The sequence below is a fragment of the Apus apus genome, chromosome 11, assembly GCF_020740795.1.
Source record: "Apus apus isolate bApuApu2 chromosome 11, bApuApu2.pri.cur, whole genome shotgun sequence".
Taxonomy (NCBI): domain Eukaryota; kingdom Metazoa; phylum Chordata; class Aves; order Apodiformes; family Apodidae; genus Apus; species Apus apus.
The window spans coordinates 10,632,227-10,648,440 of record NC_067292.1 but is presented as its reverse complement, the minus strand read 5'-3'; the positions used below and the strand labels follow the sequence as shown (position 1 = coordinate 10,648,440).

Sequence of the window (16,214 nt, the reverse complement as noted above, 5' to 3'; positions counted from 1 at the left end):
GGGGAATTACTCTTTCAAGAAACAATGGGATGCCTTTACTTCAAGGATAGGAGGACTGTATCAATATGTTTACACCAACAGCTACAGTTTTGCTATGTTAGCATATAATAAAGCTGCTTCTTTTTGAATATTTAAGAATTTTGAAATTAACTGTGGAAAACTGCCATGTGACACAAATGGTTGTAGTTGTTAATGTATGGTTAAAAAAAGCAGTGCTGTTGGGAACCTGACTACAACTGGGCCTAATTATAACCTTTGCCCAAGTCCAGGTACTTGCAAAGCTGCAATTGTAAAAATACTTAAGGAGAACTAATACAATTCTATTTTGGTCTTGCTCTGCATTATGATGCAACTAGATGACTGTCAAATCACCTAGTTGAAAAAAGAGTGCTGAGACAGAGTGACTCCCTTTGTGTGTTCTGTTCTTTTTATTGTCTGATACTTAAGTATAATGTAAGATGATTTTTCTACTGGTAGATAAATCTAGGCATAAATTATCTGTAGTTTTTGTTTTAAAAGTAAGACTTCTTACATGAGGTACAAGCATGTATGGTTTTAGCCATACATTACTAGCAGCTGCCAAGAGCCAGTTCATAAAGAACAATGTAAAAAATGTAGTAATACATTCCAAAGATATTCTCTTGGCCTCAAGCAATTTTTGATTGCTTCAGTCTTCATAAGGAAGAGGTTTTCTGTGGAGTACTTATTGAATTAGTTGCATTTTGGAACCTTTGATCACTTCTAGCATTTCTCCTGCACTGAAGAATTCAGTAGTCAAACATTTTATGAAGAAATATTTTTTCTGTGTTTTGAAGCCATCTCTGCTGTCTGCTTCAAGTTCTGTACCCTCCAGATGTAATAGGAACAGCTTGCTTTTCCCTTTTTCTTGTCACTTAAGACTCTTCTGTGGACTGCTCTCATCATTTCCCTCCTCATAACCCAATCAGGTATTGCTATTTCAGTCTTCAGAATAGATAGTCATTCTTTATACAAAAGTATTCTGTTCCTTTGGCTTTTCCCTGAACCTTTATAATTCTTCTGTTTGAAGTGATGTTTTTGCCAACTGAAACAGCAGTTGTAATAAGTGTGGCTGGGGCAAAATACTGTGACAAGTAGGCACTTCATATGTAATGGTATAATGACAATTTTGTTTTGTTCTCTTTTGCCTTCCTTAGTAATTCTTAACCTTTTTGCTTTTGTTCTTTTGTTTTACCCTGACTGTACATGAAGCTGATACTTTCATGAATCTGATTAATTGCAGAATCTCCTTCAAATTGATCAGAACCCATCAGTTTTATATGTACTTTCAGTGTTGCTTTTCTGTGTAGGTAGATGCAAAATGAAATATATAGGAACTTAAGATTGTTGTAGCTGCAGGATGATAATAGTGGCTTCTTAATTTGCTAGGCTATAGTATGAACTTTATATGAACTTTATACTTTTATATTAACTTCTTTATACTTTAGTATTATCTTTAGCCACTTAATATTCTTGTGTCATATATTTAGCATGAATGTGCTTAGTATCTGTTGAGAGGACTTGTACTTTCAATATAATAGTAATTCTCAAATTAATCACTTTAAATATAGACAAGTGACTTGATAAAATTCCTTTCTTTACGCATGTGCACTGGGGAAGTACAGTAAAGAATTACCCAAAATCCTTAAGTTTCTTGGGCAGAGAAATATATGTAAAGTGACATTCATGCCGAGTATGATTTTTGTGGCATTTACTCTGTTCTGTAACTTGGTGTTGGAAAGATCAAATACTCGAGAAATAAAGGTTTAATTTATTATCTTGTTTTATATGTTAAAAAAAACCTCTTCCATCAACCATGCTTTCCATTTCTACTCAATTCCCACTTCCACAGACTTAATTTTTTGATAGCTAGTGTTTTGTCCAAGAAACAGTGGAGTTAAGTCTGGTTTTGTGTTATTTCTGCCCTTTGGGTCCTGTTGAACATGATGCTGTAAGTGATACTGCTTTGTTCTTGCACTGGTGTGATCAGAAGGATCTCAACAGTGTTGCTGCTAAGTTTTGCCATCTTCATAATTCAGAGTTTCTCTTGTGTATTTTGAGTAGTTTCAATGGAGGAAGCAAGACATCCGAACAAATTATCAAACAATGAAAACAGCTCTGCTGAACACTGTAATCTGGCTCAGGAATCTTTTTATATATTTAATATGTTTCAAGTACTAAAGTGTTGCAAAAATAATACACCAGTATGAACATAACAATTTAGAAAGTATAAACGTGTGCCAAAACAACTTGAATCTCTTTCAACCAGTATAGCACCTAAAACCAACCTGGTACATATGAAATATTTCATTCGGGAACTTCCTCTGCTGGAGCAACTTCCAAAAGCATCTGAAGGTGCATAGTGATGGGCCCTGAAAAAAAAAAAATAGTGTAGAGGCTTTGAGAGAACAGTATTTTTGTTCAGAATTACACTTTTTCTATGTGAAAATATTTTCTGTATTGATATTTCAATCTTAAAAAAATAAGGGCTGAGGAATACAAGCAGTATAAATGTTCCAGGGTTTCTAAACTTGCTCTTAGTAGAGTACAATGCTTCTGATAGTGTAATTATGTATTTAATAATCCCAGGAGGGGCAGGAGACACAGATTATGGGGTTTTTTTAAGTGTCTGTAGAACTACTAATTCTTTCCTTATAGAAACGAGTATTCTGTTTTCCCTGAGATAACTGCAGTTTCTGTTGAGAGTATGCAAAAAACTTTTATATGTGGTCACAGTGTGTTCTTGCAACTTTCACTTTCCTCAGCAGCACTGGGATTATCTGCTTTAGTAAGTGTTAAAATGGTAAGTTGAGCTAGAAGCACAGTATTTTGTGGCCTAAGAATGTGTATCTGCTAAAGCAATGTTTTGAAATGCACACAGTTGAAAACTAACTCTACTGATAAAATGGTTTTGTTCATTTTAAGAATCAGATTTTTTTGAACTATTAAGAGTGATGTATTGGGGTCTTTTTGTGAATTAAGTTTGGTTTTCCTGAACTCAGACATCACCTTTTTTTCCACAGGAAGGGATGCAATACAATCTTGAGCATGAGCTCACTGTCTGCCCCTCTATGACTGGGAAATTGCCTCCCTCCACACCCTGGCTCTTGTGACTTAGATGGATGGATCATATGTGAGCTTCATTCTGTAAATTAATCTGAAGCATAGCAATGTTCTGTTGAATTTGGAGCTGGCTGCCTGAGGTGTACTTACTTGATATTTTTTGGGGCCACTTGAATTTAAGATGAACAAAAAGTACGTAAACTACAAGTCCACTAAGTATAAATAAAACACAGTACAAATAGGCCAGTTCCGGTGCACTGACAATTGGTGCCAACACCAGTAAAATGGAGGCTACTGTCACTATGACTGGAATGATGATGGGTACCTGCAAGATACAAAGCACAAAATTACTTGTTGATTCTTTTGCTGTTTTTACAGAAGTAGCATATATGAAAGTGTATTTTCATGGCTTGATGGAGTTTTTTCTTTTAAAATTTCTGGGATTAGATGGGACAATTGAAAGAGTAGGAACAGTATGGACAGGGAAAGCTCTTCTGCTAAATCAGTGCCCCAGATCTGTTTATGTAGATTGCAAATTATAGCATAAAAATTTGCATTGTAATGAATCTGGAACAAACTCCAGTGCAATTATCAGGGATTTTAATTTGTGTACTCTTCCAGTGGTAGTCTGCTGACTGCAGTTTCCCATCTCCAAAAATTTGTCTTGTGGTCTGTGCAAGTAGAAATAAACATTGTCATCTTTTTCCAGTTCCTACAAGCTTTGTCCATGTGCAAAACTGGAACAAAGTGAACTTCAAATAAGTGACTAGCTTTTCAGGTAAAGGGGAGTGGGGGTGGGTAACAAGGAGAAGACTGCCTGAGGATGTGGTTTAAATATCCAGAAGTTTAGCTTTAGAGTTTGTTTCAGTATTTATGGGAGTGGAGGATAAGCCATACAGAATGCTGTGCTTACCCTGATTGGTCTCCTGAGTTCCTTTCTTGTAAACCTCATAACAATGAGTGCAAGAACAGTTAAACCATAAAATGTCCAGACTGCGAAACTGAAGTAATTGATGAGTGTGTCAATGTCACCAGGGATAATATAAATAATAGCAATGGCCCCCTAAAAATGAAAACAAAAATTAGTATAGTCTAATATAAAAGAAAGCTGAATTTTACTTCCATGACAGTATGGGCTTGTTTACAGTGTTCCAGAGTGATCTGTGAATGCTTTTGCTTAAACATTTGGGTGTAAGTGTATGGCAGCACCTGGAAAGATAGTGTCCATGTTCTGTTTGGTTTTGTGTGCAACCTTGATTCTATTTTAAGTCAAAAGACTTAAAAATTGTATGTGTTAATCTGTGTATCTTGGAGGAAATGAAAATACTTAATACATTTCTAGGTTATTAAAGCTACTGGGAGTTGACAGAGCAATTGAATTTTGGATTTATTTTGCTTTACATTGAAGATAAGGTAAATGGATAAAGTATATAAATAACATGATATTTTACATGTAATTAAAAATACATTTATTGAATGGAAATTTTTTTGTGGAATGTAATGTGTTCTTACAGGGAGTAAATGAGTAGTGATAGTGTGCTTTCAGGTATCCTGTGAAATAAATGATTTGCTTGATACTAATAATTAAGTTACTTGATGTACTTGCATGTGTGGATTTTAAAACAGTTTTACTTTAAAATCCAGTTCTGGAATGAAACTGTTAAAATGGAGAAGTTGGTCTTTTTAATAGACCTTTTTCCTAACATGTATTTAGCAATTTTCTTGTTTAGGTAGCCACAGATGTGTCAAGACTGCTGGTAAGAGGTTGTGAAAGTGTGTATTACGTGAGAATTTTTGTTGATGATCTGTTCTCACAATATCTACTTACATAAAATATGATAGCAGGGGCTGGTGTTAAATGCTTAACACTAATGTAAGACAGCACCTCTAGCATGTGTCCTTCACGACCTGCAACATAAACAAGTCTGACAAAACAAGGTGGTTAATGTGACGCCCAGGTATTACTGAAAAGAAAATACCATTCATTTTTCAGGTTGGTTTTATTGTGTGGTTACATAAGGCTTGATTCCATCTGTATTTTCTTTGATATGCAATGGGATTTAAGGAGGATTGGAGTAGACTGAAGTAAGGAAAATAATCAGTAAAGTAGTGAACTTGAAACTGATTCTGAACCAGTATTGAAGTAGTGAACTTGAAACTAATTTCAGAATGATTAGTTTGCACATTTAATTTACAATTATTTGGGGAAAAAAAGTTAGCTACTGTCTTTAAATATTTCCTTTATAAATTGGTTCATATCAAAAAGCTACCTTGACACTTGGCCAAAAAATTGGTCTTTTCAGCCCTATCATATTCAGATGGGTATGAAATTAAAAATACTTGAAAATAGTAAATGGAAGTGTTAAACAACTGGAAGTGTTTTCTCTTTTAAATTCTTTATAGTTACTGATGTAATCCTGTTCTTGGTAGTAATTTTTTTAACTGTTAAATTCTTAGCTTTAAACTTGGTGAGAGGTGACAAAAAAACACCAAACATGTTTTTGTGCTATACCTGCTTTGAATTAAGAGTAAGGGACCTTATTTTCTAATTTTTCAAACTTGCATATCCATTGCTTCTTTTTGAAAATCAAACAATATAGCTAGATTTGTAGGTACTTTTAAATTATTTTTTGTACATTTGGATCAGAAGAATGTCTCTCTGTGTAGATACATAAATATGTATATAAAAGTTTTCTCATACTTCAGAAATTTTCATTTTAAGATACTCAGAATGGGAGCTTACCTTCCTGCAGTAAAACAGGTCCCATTGGCAGATCCAATTGTAGAAAAGACCACAAAGAGAGGAACTATCCAAGAGGCTGGATAAAGGACTCTGTCTCCAAATGTCTGGCATGTGGAATTAAAATTAAAATGTCATTTTTATCTACCATTTGGTATATTCAGTTAATGTTGGAGCCTTAAAAGTACAGTAAATGGATATCTTAGACATGTTATCAATAAAAACATATTGTATATTTTGTGTAGTAATTAAAGCTTTGCCAAGGAAGACCTGGATTAATTCATGAACCACTCCTTATAGAGTGGAATGTTGTTGTGTTTGAGATGCAGGACCTGTAGGACATGTTGGGAGACATGTATAAAAATACAGATTCCAAATTCTACTGAAGACACCTGGTTTGGGAATGTGTCTGCAAAGCAAAAAGAAAGATGACCTTGCAGCAGAGAGCTGTGTGTCCATGAGAGGTTTTCAACCTGTGTAGGAGTACTGGTAGTGTCAGCATGAGAACCCAGGCCTTACAGGTGAGCAGGTACAGGGCAGCCTTGCTCAGGTCTTGCACTACACTTCAGTTTCTGTCTGTGCCATGGTATGGTAGTTGTCTCTGCAGGATGGGTTAGATCCAGTGTGGGTGCCTTGATCTACTGTAATGGAATTTGAATTGAAACTTCTTTGACATGTAAGTTTTTGGGGTTTTAGCTGGGGGCTGGTTAAGTTTTTTTAGTAAGTGAAGAATGAAAAGTTCTGATTTTGCACAAGTGTAAAATCAGTGTGGGTTCTTTGTTCAGTAGAACATTCATCAATGCCAACCAAGAAGTCTGCTTTCAGATCTTTTCAGTCTGCTTTTTTTTTTTATACAATGTGTTCCTTTTGCTGTTTGCTGTGCTGCTTTTGTACTGCTCAGTGGCAGCTCTGAGATTTTGTTGCTAATTTAATTTGACAAGTTTAGTGCTAGCTGATCAGTGTTCACAGATGGTAAATTTGAGGGCACGCTGAGGAGGACTAGTTCTTAAACAAGATGTAACTTGATATAGATTGCAGTGCCTCTTGGTCCAAACAAGATGAAGTGCATCTAATTTCTGCATTTTAAAAGTTTCTATTTTTAACAATTTTTGTATTAATGTACTTTTTACGGTGCTGCACTGTATTTTGTTTGCGTATTACGTACTCTGTTTTCCCCAAAAACTTAACATGAGGAGAAGTTACTGCATGTCCTCTCAACACTGTGAAACCAAAAATACACCACATGGAATTAACAGGACTGATGTGTGCGTTATATGAATTTTTGAATTCTTACTTGATTTTGTCTGTAATAGTACATCTTGCAATAACATAAAAAGGATGTTTCTTAGCTTTTTAAGGAAAAAAGCAGGAGAAGGGAGGAAGTGTATTAAAAACAACTTGCTGTTACCTCCAGAACAACAAACTGTTCTACTGTCATTTTGCATGTTCTTGTTTCTTGGAAGTATTGGGAGCGGAAAATGGCAAAGCAGCAGTCAGGTGGTGTTTTTCCTTCATCTTTTTGATGCTTTTGGAAAACAGTCAGCCTCTTGAGCTGCAGTGTTTACAGATGTTGGCTGAAGACTGCATTACTTTTGCTTGGTTGGTTGTTTTAGGTTTTTTTTTCCTAGGGATGACAGATCTACTGTTTAAATATTACTGAAATGAATTTTAGATTAAGCAATGGCAGTAGACAATGGGGAAGAAGGTGACACTGACAGCCTAAGAGTTGTATCTTAAGAAAAAGTACAGGTTCCTTTTTGCTCATGTTACTGCTGTAGATATTTAATGCACACAGCCTTCTTCAGATGCTCTATTACAAAATAAAGTCTCTTACCACAGCAACTGCCTGGGACTGCAGGAGTTCTGTTGAAGTCATTACGGTGAAATATGAAATGTTTATCAGAACGTAACAAACTGTAACCAAGGGGATCCCAATAATTATAGATAGCGGTAGATTTCTGAAGAATGCAAAAGTAAGACTCCATCAGCATTGCTGTATCACTGGTAGAGCTGTCATAGTAAACGGTGGACTCTTACTTTTCCCCATATGCTCTTTAAGTGTATTTACATTCCTTCATTGCAGAGGCATGGAAATCAGGATTTTAAAAAAGGAAAAATACATCTATATGCAAACTTAGAAAGCTTGCAATATATGCTGGTTAGATCTGTTAGTACTCAACTATTGAATAACCATTGCTTTTAAAACCAAACCAAATATGTGCCTGCTTCTACAGCAGTAGTGTTTTATTTTTGTCATTAGAAATGCTGCTTTCCTACATATTTTTACCTGTAAGGATTTTTAAGTTCTTCTGTGATATAATTGAGTTGATTCCTGGAAAGAAAAACATTAATGAAATGCTATTAGCAGTTAGGTGTTGAAATACAAATATATTACAGAGTCAGTATTATTTCTTGAGTTGTTGGTTTTTACTTTTTCAGGAAAAAAAAACCACCTTAAGGTACAAGGTCTTTTAAGTAAAACTGTAGGACAAAAATGTGTGAGCATCTTATCCCAGTGTCAGTTTCCAAATACTCATTCTTGATAGAGCATGTAGACCAGATTGAAACAAAACTTCTACTCAGCCACTTTTGAAAATGTGAGGACTGATTTACATATTGAAATAATTATTTAGACACCTGTTTCCTTGCCCCTTTAAAAAAATCTACATGGATGTCTGAATTAACAGACTTGTGTGCCTGAGTTGGAAAACTTAAGCTTGGAAATAAAACCTGAAGGAGTAATCTATTTAAATATAAATTCAGTTTTAAGCACCTAAATAGGGCTTGCTTTTTTGCAAGTTCAGATTTATATTAATTATTTCTTAAATAAGGATCTATATACAAACTTCTACAGTATATATGTATGGTCTTTGAATTCTACAGGGAGAAAGTAAACCAGTTAAAGGTGGTTAAACTGTAACCCATTAATGCTAGTAAAGATACCTTACCATCCATCGTATGCCCACAGTCCATTATAAAATGCCAAACCAATAGAACTAATGGAAATTTTACTGTCCTTGAAAGAATCTTCAAAGTTTTCAGTTTTTCCTGCAAATAAGACATAGGTTACTGATGAGTGTTGAAACTAACCCCTTTACTCCCCACCAGATGAAGAAACATTCCATCAGTTTCATGTTAAAATCTGTTTTCACTGTTAGAATCAATTAATACCCATTTTTATGCATTGGTGTGTAGTGGTGTATTTCCCATAGCCCCCTTCTCTCCAAGAAAATACCATTGTTCCCAGAGGCTCTGGAACTAAAACATGCATAAAAGGAGCTGTATTGTTGTGCCCCTTTGATCAGAGCAACATTTTTAAATGGTCATAGCAGAAGCTAAATTAATTTTTGCAAGTAAAATTTATTTAATTACCTTGTGCAAGGAGAACAATTCCACTTACAATAATGATTGTGACAATGATCATTTTAGCAGCCGTGAGAAAATTTTGCAGGTAGCTTGCCAGCTTCACACTCAGTGAATTCACTATTGTAATTATCACTAAAAGAAATAAGTTAATATTTCTGCATTAAATTTGTCAGAATTGAAAGAAAAGTTACTTCTTAAAACTTCCACCCCCGTATTTACTGTACTGCTTTTTTCTGCCACTGTTTGTCTAATTATGGAGATTTTTTAATGTACTATATTTGAGTAGTTTTTAAAATAATGAAAAACTATTTTCTAAGTTAGATTTTGATAGTACCTTTTTAAAAAAAGTTGCACAGCCTTGTGATAAATACAGAAAAAATATCTCCACACCTAATTTTTCTTCCTTTTCTGCCAGAGATAAGCATTCATTCCACAGCTGTATCTAGCTTAGTGAAGAACAAAAGCCTAGGATGGCTTCCTGATGTCTTCATGAAGACTATCCTGCTGAAATCTTAAATGCATTCATTGACGAGCTGTGCAATTATGGGTCTTGTCTCTTTATTTAAAGGTGTGAATCTTACCAATGGCAGCTGCTGCAAGACACTTGATGACAACTTGGGGTGGGTCACAACCAGGATAAAAAGGAGCTGATGCATATTCCGCAAAGCTGAGACAAATGATTGCAAATGAGCTGGGTTTTGTGACCAGTAAACTTGTCCAAGAAAACAAAAATGCTGGAATTGGGCCAAATGCCTCCATAAGGTAAGGATATTCTCCCCCGGATTTTGTGATCATTGTACCAAGCTCAGCAAAACAAAGTGCCCCTGAAAAGCAAGGAGAGTTTTTACTACTTGTTCAGTTCATATGCTTAAGCTATGACTGGCTTAAACTAGAATAGGTAATCGCTTTTTAATAGGTAGAAAAATTAAGGAAATTGAGACAATGCATTATTACTCTTTTCATGTTTCTGTACATTTTACTGTACATGCAAAGTAAAATTTCAATTGTGAGCAATTGGAAAGAAGTATACTGAAACGACTAAGTTACAGTCCAGAATTTACCTACTCTTGGTGGTTAAGACTTCAGCAAATAAAAGAACAAACATTCTGATTTCAGATTAGTTTTCTGTTTAAGAATCCAACACTAGAAGAATCGCCTAAGTGGCAGCTGCGCTGGCTGATCTACCTTTTGGAAATTTGAAAGAACTTACTTGCTGCACAGTTTTCAAGTAAAATGCCTACTAAGCTCAGCATTAAAGTGCAGTGATGCTTCTAGATTTAATTAAGTAGCTGGCATCTTAAATAAAGGTTTCTAGTATAAGCTCTTCACCTGATGAAATGCTCAGCTCCCTTTTGTTTTACTTCCGGAAATACTTTGAGGTTCTTAGTGCTAAATTGATGGATAATTAAATTAAGATTTACATAATTACACAACTAGAAAAATAGCAGTACCAAGCTCTTTGCCAGTAAACTTCACATTTTGCTTGTGATTTAAGTAGAAAAGCATTTTCTTTGTTACAGTTAGTTGATGAAGTAAGCAAAACTGAGATTTATGATGTCAAAACCTTAATTTATCTTTTATAAAGGGTACGTATTTTAAAATTTTGCCCGAGTACTGCCACACTTATCAGGATATGACTGATTTTAGCTAATTTGTGAAATGAGAGTAGTATATAGAAACAGTAGATATAAAGAGTTATGTGAAGATTGATTGTCTGTTGAGTCACTTACCTAATGTTGCAATAATTCCACAGGCTGCCCAGATGGTTAAACAAGGACCCACAGCTCCAACATTGGCAAGTACTGATTTTGGAGAAACAAAAATGCCAGAGCCAATAATTGTACCAACAATCATAGAGATTCCACTGATGAGGCCCACCTTGACATAAAAGGAAACATTTTAGAAAAGTAATTCTAATAATTCAGTTAAGTATTTTTCAGTATATTATAGAGATTGTTATTCCTGACACTTTTAAGCTTTCAACATGGATCTTCTACAAAGTAATATATTCAGTTCTGTGAAGTTTCATTCCTTCCCAAAGTGCATACACACCCTGTGTACACCAGCCATTTCCAAAAGTATGGTTATTTGGACTTTCCCTGCCTGTGTATTTGATTTATTAAACCATATTTTGAATTATGTGGGTCTCAAATGTAGCCTTGTACTGGTGAACATCTCCTTTCCACTTTGATTAAACACTGAAATTTTTTAAGAGCACTTGAGGAACTCTGAATTTATGATGTTTCCAATATTTGCTTTCTTGGATGGATTTTTTTTTTTTCTTCAGCAGTTCTTTCCCTGTACTTGCTTCAGGTATTTGTGCACAGGAATTATCTTGATACTGCTGAGTGGTTAGAAGATCATGTTGTCCTGACTTTGTAGTTACATTAAGCCACTAAAACTTGAGGCATCTCAGTATCTTGCCAGCCTTTGCACCAAACAAAAACCATATAGAGAACCTTTATGCAAATTACTTTAAGAGGGATTCCACTCTCTCCTGAAGCAAGTGGCACATCTGTTTTCTAAAGCATCTGTAATTTTCTGAAGGAGACAAACTTTTAATTGTCTTTCTGTACAAGTATGGCTATTTTATGGCTGTAAACACTAACAAAACTTTCAGAAGCAATGGGCTGAACAAATCTACTTCAGCCTCTGATAAGTACATGTGGAAAAACAGTAAAGGTTACAAAGTGTCTTACTTGATCAGCTTTGAAGTTACCAGATACAAAACTAATTCAAATATTTTAAAAATACATATTTTTAAATTGTGTTCATAGCGGAGCTCTTAGACTAGTAATGAGCTGTTTCCTATAATGTAAACCAACCGCACTGTCAGGATATTGGTACATCGGGGCTAAATGGGGACACATTTGCAGTTCCCTGGGCCGTGCTGCATGTGCACAGACACAAACACACACATCCCTGCCTCCCTCTGCCGGCCCCGCTTGCATGTGGGATGAGGAGGAAAAAGTTTTGCCTGTTTTTGTAGGTTCATTGTTTGGGGTTCATGACTCCGAATAGACTGTCCATCCTCATTCCCGTTGTCCTCTGCTTTTCTTCTCCTCAAGTTGCCTTCACCCATTTTGTTGACTTATTGAAATCTCTAAGGAAATAAAACCAAAATATCAGTCCAGCAAATTCGTGTTCGCTTGAGTTTCGCTGATGTACGTGGGTCCAAAATAGCGTAGTTAAATATTGCCAGAAACCAAACATACAAGCAAAGCAAAGGACTTTCCATCTACCTACCTACTTGGAGATTAAATTGAAGAGATTTTAGTCTACTTCACCTCATCCATCTGACTTGCTGTGGAGTTTTCTCCTACCCACCTGGTGATCAGTGTCTTTCTGTCTTCTGTCTTGGGTTACATTCAGTTGAGAGGATTTCCTTTCTGGAGCAATTTTAGTCCCTCCTTTGAATTTCTCCGGAGGTCCAGACAGATTTAATCTAGTCTGTTTTCTTATCTAGGAGACTTTCTTTCTGATCTTCTTTAAGTTAGGCCTTCTCAGTTCCTTGGAGATGCAAGTGTCTGCTAAACCAAGTGTTGTCTCCTGTAATTGTCTACTTAGCAGCTCTTTGCCTCAAAAGGAGTCACCGGTCTTCTCCATGTTGACTCAGGGTGAATGTCTTCTACTGAATGTTTTGTTCTGTTTAGAATTAGAATGTAAACAGTTTGTTTTCAAATTTAAATTTAGACTTGTGAATTTTTTTTTTTTGTGAGGGCTTGTCTTGCTTTCCGGTAGCATTAGGATAAAATACAATATGAGATAGTGAAGGAAACTGATTAGATTAGGTCCTGATTCTTAAAAGTTGATTCAGTCAGAACTCACTTCTCATACTTTACAGCTATGATTACTAGAATCTGAATGCTAAAGATAATTTTGCAGTTATACAGACAATAATTTGGGAATGCTCCATGTTTAGGCAACTCAGCTGGTATCCAGTAATTCTAGGCTACAAGAATTGTGGCATTTTAAATTGTCAGAACACCTATCTCGGTACTGCTTATCTTCAGAAACGTTTAGGCTATAAAGACATGGTTTATGTATTGAATTAAAGAGTTTTAAAATAAATAATCCAAATTTCAAGACTAAACCTACAACAGAAAACGGCCCATGTAAGAAATGCAGGGCTTGGGTCACCAATTTTTATTTATTTATTTATTATGGCTTTGTGCCCAGCTTCTCTCTTTAAACCCTTGTATTTAAGTGGTTTAATCGTTGTAGCAATTAATACTTTCACTTACCTTATTTATATTTGCTTGGTGTCATTCAGGCTGCAGGGATCTTTGTCTAGTGTATTTCTTTATTTCTCCCGTTAGATTTACCAACCAGTTAGACTGCAAGAAATGTCCATGTCTGAAACCAGAACATGCAGAAGCGAGCAGCAGCTTAAGTACAGAGGTTATAAATGGTAATCATTAAACCCATTCTCAGCCAAGAAGCTTTGAGATAGGAACCACAGGTAAACCAATAGTCCAATTAGTTTATCTTTAAAAAAAAAAAGTATTTGTTCCATTCTTGAGAATGTTTGTGCAGTACCTGAGTAGTATATTACATAGTGAGAGTGAACCATAATCTGAAGAGTATTTTGAATTTTTTATATAAAGCAATTTCTAATTTAGAAATATTTTGGAAAGATAACCTTGAAGTAATTGTTGCTTTATGGGTACATTAAAAACATCTGTCCAGGTGTTAGCTGCATCCAATAAAAGTAGTCAGTGTTTTCATCTTGAAGGCAGAAAAGTGTGAACCTTTGTTTTTCATTAACCTGAAGGCAGCTGTGAGGGCAGCTTATGTTCCCTTCATCTGCAGTTCAAATTATATTTTAATTTTGTAAATGTTTAAAAATCTTGCTTTAGTGAAAAATGGCATTCTCTATTTCTATACAGATGTGTATACAGGAAAAATCACAGAATTGTCATGGTTAGAAAGGACTTCTGTTAGATACTCCGAATGCTGAAGTGTAAAGTAGCTTTTTCCATTCTAGCTAGTCATCCTTAGAATACTTGCAAAACACCTTTAATCATGTTTCACTGCATTGGATTTGGCAGTGCAGTTCTAGAGCTTGTTTCCTGTTAGACACCCAAACCAGGAAGTCCTGGTCAACCTGATCTAAGTTCAGCTTAAGTTTTTTCAATAAACCACTAAAAGTTAAAAGATATAGTGGAACTAGTTGCTGATGTTAAAATTGTTACCTTGTTAGCATAGTGCTTCAGGACCAGTAGTGGTACAAGCTTGGAATTAGGGCCAGACTGCTGGACCAGGGTATCAACAAAACTGGGTCATGGCATGATTTGACAGTTGTTCTGGTTTTAAGCTTCTGTTAAAGCATGCAGGCTTAATCGAGAGTAATTGCTGTCTTTTGTAATGTTGATGTAAATCTGTGACTAAAAATGGACTCTAGGAAAATGTGAAGCACTGACATGGGTTTGTATTTGCCATGTTTTGTGGTGGCTGAGCCAGACTGTGCTGTGAATGTTTTTCTCCAAGATTGGGATTGCAAAGTAATGTAAACTTGTACTTAAAATGTACTTAAAGTAATATAAAGTTTGGAAACAAAACCAAAGCTGTATTTATCTTTTTTTATATATATTCAGTTTTACTCTTCCCTGTCTGTTTTTCTCATTTAGTTCTCACCGAAATAGGGTTAAGCTTCAAAAGAAATGTTTTTCCATCTTAAGTAACTTGTTCAAAAATTACCATCTGAACAATGGTTGTAAAAAAGTTCTTTTTTTCCTACAGGTAAAGAGAGTTGAAATGTTCCTACTACAAGCATATGAAAAACGAGCTATCAACAACTTAATTCTTTTTGTGCATCTTTTACAAGCACTTTAAAATATTTGTCATGGTAATTGTGATGTAGGATTAAATATACTATTGTTTCTATATCCATGAATTACAGATGCCTAGTTTGGTGTCAGATATTATGTAATGTAGCTCTATGTTCTCTATAGCTGATAAGTTTGAAATTAAGATTCATAATCTTCTCATAATTCCTGTGTTTTTCCTGAAATGCCACAGAGACTATTGAAGTAGCTAATGTCAAAAGAAAAAAGGAGGGGGATCATATTATTGGGGGTTTTCCCTCAAAATGAAGTAGGCATGTATTTCACATCATCTCTATACTGGAATCTCCAGGAAAAAAAAAAGGAGGTGGGGAAACTCAAGTAATTTTGAGGAAAATAAAATGGACTGTGGCATCTTTAATTCCATGTTAGGTAAAGTTTTGCTTAGGATATTTGTATAGATTTAGTGTTAGATTATCTGAATTTTTGGTGTGGATGTGTGTTATACACATACCATGTTTTCAGATATCTTGCCTTTATGCAGATACAGCACTGAAAACATGTTGTTTGGGTTTTTGTCTAAGCAACCATTTTCTTAGGTCGACCTGGAACGTGTATTTGGATACACTTCCCATCTGTTGAATAGGTGTCTTAAATCTCGGCCTGTGACTTGACCTTAACTAGCCTGTGTTTCCTTGTAAAAACGGAAAAGTACCTTCATTTATTGGCTAGGTTTGTTTTAGGAATTAATCTTGGGATGCTGTAAACTTATTAAAGGATTTGCAATTTTACCAGCAATCCTTTTCCTCAGCCATTTAAGAAGAAAACAAACAAGCAATCCTTTTCCTCGGCCATTTAAGTAAAAAATAAACACTGAGTTCAAGGATTCTACTGTTATTTTCTGCATTGACAAGGGAAATGGCATTTTACAGCCTAGGAAAAGATTCCTTCCCTCAAATATATACCCAGATGAAGAGCTCAAGGAGTTCAAATTCCAACGAGCTGCAGAAGCAAACATTCTGTGGGCTGGTCCTGTCTACACAGTGTAGTTTGAACCTTTTCAAATGCTGTGTACCAATTAAATCGTAAAAAGTAATTTTCAACTTTAATTCGGGAAATAACAATAAATACACCTTTAATTATCTTTAGTCACTAATAATAAAGGTTAATGTTTGTTAGGGTTGGTATTTATTGCTTGCAGTAATGCACGTTTTGCTTTGACCAATATTTGAGCAAATGGT

The 16,214-nt window shown here is 35.2% G+C and overlaps 1 protein-coding gene across 1 annotated transcript; it reads right to left on the bottom strand.

The window, feature by feature from the left end:
• Positions 1–2,152: 2,152 nt before the first annotated feature.
• On the bottom strand, positions 2,153–13,781 carry SLC7A9 (solute carrier family 7 member 9). Its single transcript, XM_051629438.1, has 14 exons — positions 13,432–13,781; positions 12,515–12,832; positions 12,165–12,290; positions 10,918–11,065; positions 9,769–10,011; positions 9,194–9,319; positions 8,770–8,869; positions 8,109–8,153; positions 7,656–7,779; positions 5,825–5,928; positions 4,910–5,006; positions 3,995–4,144; positions 3,232–3,406; positions 2,153–2,390 (listed from the first exon to the last, which is right to left on the bottom strand). Exons 3-14 carry the CDS (start codon positions 12,267–12,269, stop codon positions 2,326–2,328), a joined length of 1,482 nt encoding a protein of 493 aa, XP_051485398.1. The 5' UTR covers positions 12,270–12,290; positions 12,515–12,832; positions 13,432–13,781; the 3' UTR covers positions 2,153–2,325.
• Between the last annotated feature and the right edge of the window lie 2,433 nt (positions 13,782–16,214).

Bases quoted from the DNA above. Each gene is read 5' to 3' on its own strand.
- SLC7A9 (XM_051629438.1), bottom strand. From the start codon at position 12,269: ATGGGTGAAGGCAACTTGAGGAGAAGAAAAGCAGAGGACAACGGGAAT. The intron at 11,066-12,164 runs GCAAAACTTTTT...TTTTATGTCAAG, and splicing joins CAATGAACCTACAAAAACAG to GTGGGCCTCATCAGTGGAAT. The intron at 5,007-5,824 runs GTAAGCTCCCAT...TTGTTTTGTCAG, and splicing joins ACCTGTTTTACTGCAGGAAG to ACTTGTTTATGTTGCAGGTC.